The 9,049-nt window shown below is 34.3% G+C and overlaps 1 protein-coding gene and 1 pseudogene across 2 annotated transcripts; both read right to left on the bottom strand.

Moving 5' to 3' along the window:
- Window positions 1–2,897: 2,897 nt before the first annotated feature.
- Window positions 2,898–5,856, bottom strand: LOC143607085 (protein CNGC15b-like). The gene is made up of 6 exons (XM_077082658.1): window positions 5,601–5,856; window positions 4,702–5,377; window positions 4,335–4,621; window positions 4,044–4,155; window positions 3,722–3,958; window positions 2,898–3,644 (listed from the first exon to the last, which is right to left on the bottom strand). Exons 1-6 carry the CDS (start codon window positions 5,624–5,626, stop codon window positions 2,973–2,975), a joined length of 2,010 nt encoding a protein of 669 aa, XP_076938773.1. The 5' UTR covers window positions 5,627–5,856; the 3' UTR covers window positions 2,898–2,972.
- A 494-nt stretch (window positions 5,857–6,350) lies between these two features.
- On the bottom strand, window positions 6,351–8,828 carry LOC143607094 (29 kDa ribonucleoprotein A, chloroplastic-like; annotated as a pseudogene). Its single transcript, XR_013148880.1, has 5 exons — window positions 8,467–8,828; window positions 7,729–7,830; window positions 6,795–7,097; window positions 6,638–6,713; window positions 6,351–6,546 (listed from the first exon to the last, which is right to left on the bottom strand). The product of XR_013148880.1 is annotated as a 29 kDa ribonucleoprotein A, chloroplastic-like (transcript).
- Between the last annotated feature and the right edge of the window lie 221 nt (window positions 8,829–9,049).

A 9,049-nucleotide genomic window follows, 5' to 3' on the forward strand; every position in this document is an offset into this window, starting at 1 on the left:
GAAGCACATAGCTACCTTAAGGCTTAAGATAGCTACAAGGATGAGAATGAAAGACAACAAGCTACTTGTAGACCCAATGTAAGTGTAGCTAATGTCATGAATGAAACTTACAAAACTCTCCGAAGATGTAACTCACAAAGATAAATAATACAAACACTTCATGACATCTACCAAAACTCATTGTTGTAACAATTTATATTATATTCAGTACGATATATTACTTCTTAATTTGGGGAGGTTCCTTTAAAGAGAAAGGTAAATACGAATGAATAAATTAATTAATAGCATCTATCTATCTAATCTATAATATATATAAACGAAAACATAAAAATTTTACGTGTCGCGATGTAGTCGCTCCCCTTTTTTTGGAGTCACCAAATTTGCTTGATTTTTAAATGAAGACTTCTCATGCATTTGACCCAAATTCACGGGTATGGGTCTTATCAAACTCATATATTTCTTAAACGGGCTATAACATCTCATTAAATTAAAAACTAATCTCACAAATATTTGATACAAAAATCCTATAAAGTAGAAATATACTAAAAATTAATATCTTATTTATTTAAAAAAAGATATATGTTATTTATAATGAAAAAACCAATTTTATAGTAAAAAAATAAACGGGTCTTGGATACCATCAAACTCATATAGCTTTTAAACCGAGTTATAAAATTTCATTTATTTGTGAAAAAATTTAATATCAAATCATAAGTATATTATTAACTTTTATACAATAAAAGAAAAAAAATCAAAAAATAGATATATATTAAAAATAAATAATATAAAACGACCCCCGTAATACGGGGGATAAAAAATAATAAGTTTATAAGATTTGAAATATTTATTTCTTTTGATTTTTGATTTTGACAAACTGAATCCAAAACGGTCAAAAGTCAAAAGAGTGAAAGACATTAAGACAACACCCAACCTTTATGGGCTAGCCCATATATGGGCCTCAAAAGGTCTACATTTACTAAAAGATATTAACTTTTCTTTTCTTGTAAAATAGATTTGACCTATCAAGTATGAAGTATCAAAAGATATTCATTATATGTTTTTGATATAATGTAATTCTCTTAATTAGATATTATATGTTAGGAATTTTTATTATGATAAAGTTTATCATTTAAAAGTTTTGATTTAATTAGTTTTACATTATAATTATACTCATTTTACTATAATAAACAACTAACATTAAACAGAAAACTTTAAGCTTTTGGATTGATTCTTATTAATGGTGTGCAAATGGGTCAAACCCGTGAAACTAGACCCGAACCCGTTTAGTAGTATTCTAAGGACCCGGGACCCAACACTATTATAAATAACCTCATGAGTCTCACGGGTTGCGCGGTCTTACTCGGTTTATGTAAGGAGAAAAATGATCAGACTCCTAAGACCCGACCTGGACCCGTTTAATAGTATTCTTAGGACCCGAGGTTCGATGCTAATGTAAATAACCGAATCTTATCCGGATCGGATTTTACGGGTCTTACCCAGTTTATGCTCACCCCTACTTATTATTGATCATCTATGGCAACCAACCCATATATGCAATTATAATTTTTCAATTTTTGCTTTTTTACAAACAAATTAACAAACTTCAAAATACTCTAATAAATCATTTAAACTCGCACTTTACATAATTAAAATCGTTTACCTTTAAGATAAAGAGAAGACATTTTACCACCGCATCTCTACCGCGTTTTTTTTCTTTGATTAGTACCAAAACTTCTCCTATCACTCTTGAAACACATTTGACTAATATATTCCTAGGTTACTTTTATTGGTCATGTCAAACCCATGAGTTTCCAACATTCATTGGTGGATTGGAACATTATAAACACCAAAATACTTGCTTGTGGGTTTAGTATCTACATGAATTGATTACCTAATATGCATGCGGTATGTTTTTCAACTTATAATATCATTAAAAACACAAAACTATATATTTTGTATCTTAAATAATATAAAATTAAAAAGACTTGTGATTGATACTTTATTTAATGAGGAAAACACAAAACTAAAAAATTGTTTTGTATATTTTTTTATTACATAAAATCAAACAATATTTTACCTTGAAAATCATCTACTTAAGGTACAGAAAAAGTGTTTACGGTCAAGCGAAAGTATTTTATGTAATATCCTGTGTATCATCATTAATCGTAAAAGATTCATGAAATTATGTTGCATAATTACAATAACTTCTTTATTACCCAAGGCCCTCTCGTCTGGTGGTACCAAGTTATTGGATAAGGCTTTGTCTTTTCAAATGATAATGGTTCAAGTCTCATAGTTGTCAACAAAGTTCAGAAACACAAGATGTCTCAAACACGATCTATATTTAACATACACGTTTATCTCACAGACATACCCAAAACACGAATACATACGTCGAATTAAGATACGCTCAGACGCCCGACGAACGGCTACAAATGAAGCCTCTTAAAAATACAATAAATTATAACAAGTTTTATGAATCATGGACCCATATGATCTGGTTCAAACATGTCTGGGCTTCTTTTATCTACAACTTATTGCACATAACCCACATATCATCAAATAACATGGGCCCTGTCTCACTGGCCCATGCTTTGCAATTTGCATGTTATGTTTACCATTAATAATCTTGTAAGTTGTAACATGAACATCTCTCAATTCTTTAATTAATTAAATTGGATTTTAATAAGAAAGGTATGTTTCATTGTTTTAAATTGGTTAAAATGTCATCACACCTACAATTATTATATGTATATGTATTTATACAAGTTTATTATTTATTTTTAAACGAGTAAATTCTTCATTTTATATTAAACAAAATGATCTGATTACAACAGAGGGGCGGATAAGGGGGCAACAAGCTGCGCTGCCACCCCCTTTAAGTGGCAAAATGTTCGAAATCTTAAATGATGAAGAGTGAAAGATCATCAAATGCATTGTTTGATCAAACTTATGAAACTTAATCCATCATTTTAATTATTATTATCATCATCATCTAGGAACTCTGGATCCTTCGGTTTTGGTGGTATCGGGCTTCGAATGCTAGTATCATTGTCATCATGTCGCGCTCTTACACTCGTTGCCAATATTGATAAACCGGGTTCCTTTCTATTTTGCTTGTTCTTCATGTTATGAGTGTTGGAACCCTCTTTAGCACTAAGAAGTCCAACTTGTTTTCGCTTTTGGTACCGTTTCCAAGCCGCTTGTATGAAACAAGCGGCCCATGTTCGCCATTGGTGCGAGTGCACCCTAAACGTATGCCTCAGTTTCTTGCTATGAAGCTTACGAAACTGTGTGGCTACAAATCGTAAATGTTTTGAGGTGAGAGCAAAAGCTTCCACCTCAGAAATGGCGGTGACTGTACGTGTGGACGATGGCATTATAACACTGGGACGTGGGTCCAGTGCCCACGTCAGCAGTTCCTCACCACAGAAGTCTCCTGGGCCGATCTCGCATTGGTTCAAGAAGCCAGATCGGCCCCCGCCTGTGGTGTAGGAATCTAGGTGACCACGCATGATAAATAGCATTTCATTAGTGGGGTCGCCTTCTCGTACTAGACAAGTTCCAGGTGTTGCGATCACGGGTTTTAGTCTCTCGCATATTGCATCCACGGTTCGTTCATCCATTTGATCAAATAACGGAACCTATACAAATTTGCATAATCATCTTAAGGCAAAAGTCGTGTAGAATAAAACAAAAACTTAGAGATATAATAACTCACCCGTCTAACGAGCTCAGCGCACACATAACGCTTGATGTCTCTTCTAATATCAAGAGGAAGGGCCTCAAGAATTTCTTCTTCGTCCACTCCTCGGGTTGTAATCCATTTATAAAGGTCATGTTTGCGTACACGTTCCCTCAACTCGTGTGGCAAATGTCTATGGTGCATCCATTGCTCGGTATCCATTCGTTTGACACGATACTCCTCTAGTCGTTTAGTTCTTGACTCGAGATATTGCTGTTTACAAAAACAACATAAAGTTTATTAAATCATTATGTTTTATGTTTTTAAAACCACAAAACGTTAACGAAACTCGACTTACTTGCATGTTGCCAATAAGCAAAGCGAAGAGCACCAATCCGGTAATCCCAATGAGTATGCAAAAGTGTGTTTCCGCTATAAACGGACTCGCTTGAAGTTCTTGGCCCGCTGAGCTGAAAAACACGAAATAAATAAATAAATAAAAAATTAGTCACTTTTATTATTCCTATATTTTTACCTGCGGACATCCTTTACTGGCTTGTAAAGGGTACTACAGTACTACAGTACTACTTACTGTTTACAAGCCAGTAAAGGATATCTGTCCATTTATGTATTTAAAGTTTAAACTTACCTTAACCCTCTTAGGCCCCACCAAAGGCAATAAGAGTACTTTTTAAAAAAATTAGCGGACGCGATACTATATCGAACCGCATCTTCAACAAGTCCGTAATGGTAGTTATCTGGATCGGTGCATGCACTCGTGACATTACTAGTCGGAAACCATGCTTCGCGTCTAGGAAGATTAACATTAACACAATCAAAATACCGATGTCTGCATTCGGTTTCCTTGTCACATATTTCCACCCAACATAGCCCTTGTCGCTCGATCGCTAACAGATACCACATCGCTCCAATCACCTTCACAATAATCAAGAAAACCGATCAAGACAGTAATACACGAAAAACACATTTTAACATGTTTTGGAACAAAAACATACATGAGCAGCCAACATAAACAGGACTAGATTATAAGCAGCCCCGACCCACGCGACATTAGCCACTAGACCGGCTTGTTTTGAGATATGGGACCCGAGTCTAAACGTGAGATACAACCTTAAAACAAACTGTATCATGATGAAGTATAACACACTCGTTTTAGTACTCATCATTTCCGTCTTGTCAACGATATGAAACCATGTCATCACTTGTGGTATCGGAAGCGTGGCCAAGAAGTCGAGCCAAAACTCACCACGAAGATACCGCTCGGAGATACTCGAAGAATCTAGAATCAACTCCCCTCTTCCATATAAACGGGAAGAAGGTGCCACATAAGCGGTACGAAACCGGACATAGATTTTGAGTGCGTAAAGGATGTCAACGATCGAACGGATGATAGTGAGTGTGATCTTGAGAGTCTTATCTTCATCAAGACACATGTCTTCTTTGGTTACTGGTAAGTAAAAGAATAATGGGTCAACTGCAAGTGATATCAAGGCTGCAATAAGAAACAACTGGTTCCATTGGTTTATGGCTGCGCCTCGTGGGTCAAGAACGGATTTGCTCGTTTTTGCATAATCCTCTGAGAACACTCGTGAGAGCTTTTTCGCGAGTTTCGGATCGTCTTCTTTTAATGATGGAATGTCGGGCTCAGCGGATTCCACGTCAGCAGCAAATCTGGTAGGATAAAAGTTAGTACATATAGTTTGTCTAAAGAGTAAACTGCGGTTTTCGTCCATTGATGGGTTTCACGACCTGACTTAACAGGATTAGTGAATTCAGGTTTAATTGCAAGTGAAATGAAACCGCAGGGACGAAAACCGCAGTTCACTCTTTATCTAAATTAGTAAATTATATGAATAATGTGACATTGTGACATAAGAAAAAATAAGTTTCTAACCTGACGTATCGTTTAGAATTGGTCATTTTTCGCGCAGGGATATGCTGCAAGTTTCTTGAAACTGTTGATGATCTAAAGGCCAAAACTGCAACTTTATAGGCAAAATGAAGAGAAGAAAAAGGGTATATTACTAATATTGGCAGCTTCTGTTGGTTTTAATTAATGAAACTGATGTTCTTATATTTGTCTACTATGAGTGTGTGTTGTGTTTATTCTTTTTAATTTGTTAAAACTTGCTAGAAAACAGAGTAGGAAAAGATACAAAATAAGGAATTTTTAGAAATTTAGATACAAACTAAGAATTTATTTCACTCTAAAAGACTGCTTGAAAGATACTAATCACCAGTGTTGTAAAAATCGCTAGACGCTAGTCGGACGGTGGGGTAAGGACCAGCGTTAGTCGGGATTAATATGGATTAATCGGATTGAAAAAATATGTAAATTTTCAAAAACACATATATTCCAAATTTTTTTGTGTAAAATTTTCAATTTTGACCGAATTTGGACAAATAGCTATTAATCGACGCCTAGTCGGGATTTTTACAACACTGCTAATCACAACTATTTTACATACAATTCTGAAGTTTGAACAGACTAATGTCCATTTCAGAAGCACATATGCATAGTTGAATACACATTAACTCATGTTGTCAAACAAAAGTCAAACGCGTTATTGAACAAAACTAATCCAAAATAACAAACGCTAATCTGCGCTCACAAATTCACAATGACCATAACATTCTTCCCACGAAAGATTCAACCGAATGCAATTTGCATACACCAAAATGATTGATTACAAATCAGTATGTAGTTTAAAAGCATTCATTACAAAACTTAATGACACTTATGAGACCTGCTAATCCTTAAGCTACATAAAAAAAATGCAGGTAGTCACAGCTTCACAATAAGCATCATTTCACTCTTTAACTTGTAACATGCTGCACCTCTGTCATTAAGCATTCACAAAACCGATTACAACACCGAATCAAAAGCATTGCTTAAAACAAATATATGTTCATGAGTTAACCGTAACGCACCTTTTGATATTTTTTAAAACTGACGCCTTTGTGGGGCTTCAGCAACGCTAACTCGGATATTTCTACCGTCAAGATCCTACATCACAGTTTTTTGTTAAACTTTATGAATTATATACAAATATATATGCATATGAAACAAATGAATTATTTTACTTACAACGCCGTTTAACGACTCGATAGCGCTGTTGACTTCATCAGCAGAACTGTAAGTCACGAACCCGAACCCCCTTGACCTACCACTCTCCCTATCATAAACCACCTTAGCTTCCAAAACATTTCCTTGCTCTCTAAACAAAGTTTCAAGAGCAAGATTATCAACACTCCATGCTAGATTTCCAACATAAACACGGTTCGTGTTGTCAAAACTTCTCCGGCCGCCTTCTCTGGACCCACCAAAAGATTCCTCCCTACGAGGTGGAGGGGGACCCGCATTCACCCGAATTGCCCGCCCGTCAAGCTCCTGTTAAGTCCAAACAGTTTCAAGAAGTTCAAAACTATTTGACAAATATAGAGAAAGTTTGCTTTATATGCATTAAACAATCTTGAAAGTGATAAAGCTTTTAACTTTTTTATATCCCAATTAAAATTTATACAAAAACTTACATAGCCAACTGAACTTATGCGAAACTCAAATGCCAAATATAAAGAAAGTTTGCTAAACTATCTTGAAAGTGATAAAGCTTTAAACTTTCTGTATTTCGTGTAAATGTTATACAAAATTTTACATAGCCAATTGAATTTATACAGAACTCAAATGCAAAATATAAAGAATGTTTACTAGACATGCATTAAACAATCTTGAAAGTCATAAAGCTTTAAACTTTTTTATATCCCAATTGAAATTTATACAAAAACTTACATACCAATTTGCCAAATATAAAGAAACTTTGTTCAACATGCATTAACCAATCTTGAAAGTCATAAAGCTTTAAACTTTTTTATATCCCAATCGAAATTTATACAAAAACTTGCATACCAATTTGCCAAATATAAAGAAACTTTGTTCAACATGCATTAAACAATCTTGAAAATGATAAAGCTTTAAACTTTCCACAACAGAATTGAAATTTACACCAAAAAAAAAACCTTACATATCCATTGAATTTACTAACAGCTTCCTCAACTTCTTCAACTGATGACATTGTAACAAACCCAAAACCCCTGCTTCTTCCACTAACTTTATCATATATAACCTACAAAAAAAACCTCAAATTCAATTATGTTAAAAAAAAAAAAAAAGTTTCTAGAAGAAATATATCTATTTATTAGAGCGAAATATAATAACAATAATAAGATAAAACTTTACACTAATTTAAATATTATAACTTTTATTACGTTGATTATCATTAGGGGTGTGCGAGAAAACGAAAAAACCGAAAGAAAAACCGACAATTTGGTTTTGTGCTTTTGTAAAAGCAGAACGTACCGAACCGAGTTTCTACATTTTTATTTTTTATTTTAATTAATTTATAAGAAATTAATAAATATATAACTCAAATAATTTTGGCCAAATATATAATAGTCAGTTAGTTAATAATCAACAAAATTATTCATACCTAAAATCATCATTTCCAACCTAACTTCTTTTTCCAGCCAAAAATTTTCATGCCCAAATGACAAAAACCATAAAAACCAAAACCTATACAAAAACCAAAAAAACCAAAGTTGTGGTTTTTGGTTTGGTTTTACCCAAAACCGCACCGTACCGCACCATGCACACCCCTGATTATTATCTCTACAAAAGCCCCAACTTTCAAAACATAATAATAATAATAGTAATAATAATAATAATAAAAATAATAATAATAAATAAATAATAATAATAATACCTCAACCATCTCCACATTTCCAGCAGACTCAACAATCCAGCAAGAGCAGCACTATCCACACTAAAAGGCAAATTACCCACAAAGATTTTAAGGTCAGGAGAGAAGCTCTGTTGTTGTTGTTGCTGTTGATCATCATTATTATCATCACTAGACAAGTCTTCATCAACTTCTAAACCAGTGGAAACAGCAGTTCTGATGAGTCTTGAAGATGATGGTATGGGTTCAAAGAGCTTGAGCTTTGGGAATGGTTTAATGGAAGTGAATAGGAGGTTGAGTGAACATGGGGTTTTGTTAATGTTTTGGAGGAAGCAAGTGTTAGGAGTTGAAGAGAAGATGTTGTGGAGGAAGCCATGGGGATAAGGATTTTGCTATTTGGGAGTGGGTTGGGTTGAGAAAAGATGTGTTTTATAAGGTGAGGGTGGTCATGGGTATTTGGGTTGACCCGACCGACCCGGTTGGATCTTATCTTGTCACAAGAGGCTAATGCTTTAAAGTTTGAGTATATGGCGGTAGGATTAGCAAATTCGGTAATATCAAATCGGTACCAAAGTTTTGAGTTTTGATATCAGTATATATTGGTATT

Source organism: Bidens hawaiensis, unplaced genomic scaffold (assembly GCF_021521415.1).
Source record: "Bidens hawaiensis isolate Kalapana, Puna unplaced genomic scaffold, B.hawaiensis_p1.1 tig00002123_1, whole genome shotgun sequence".
Lineage (NCBI taxonomy): Eukaryota > Viridiplantae > Streptophyta > Magnoliopsida > Asterales > Asteraceae > Bidens > Bidens hawaiensis.

Coding starts and splice junctions, on each gene's coding strand:
- LOC143607085 (XM_077082658.1), bottom strand. CDS start 5,626: ATGACCAATTCTAAACGATACGTCAG. Junction 3,959..4,043: donor TGCTTATTGGCAACATGCAA/GTAAGTCGAGTT, acceptor TTTTGTAAACAG/CAATATCTCGAGTCAAGAAC. Junction 3,645..3,721: donor GCGCTGAGCTCGTTAGACGG/GTGAGTTATTAT, acceptor AAATTTGTATAG/GTTCCGTTATTTGATCAAAT.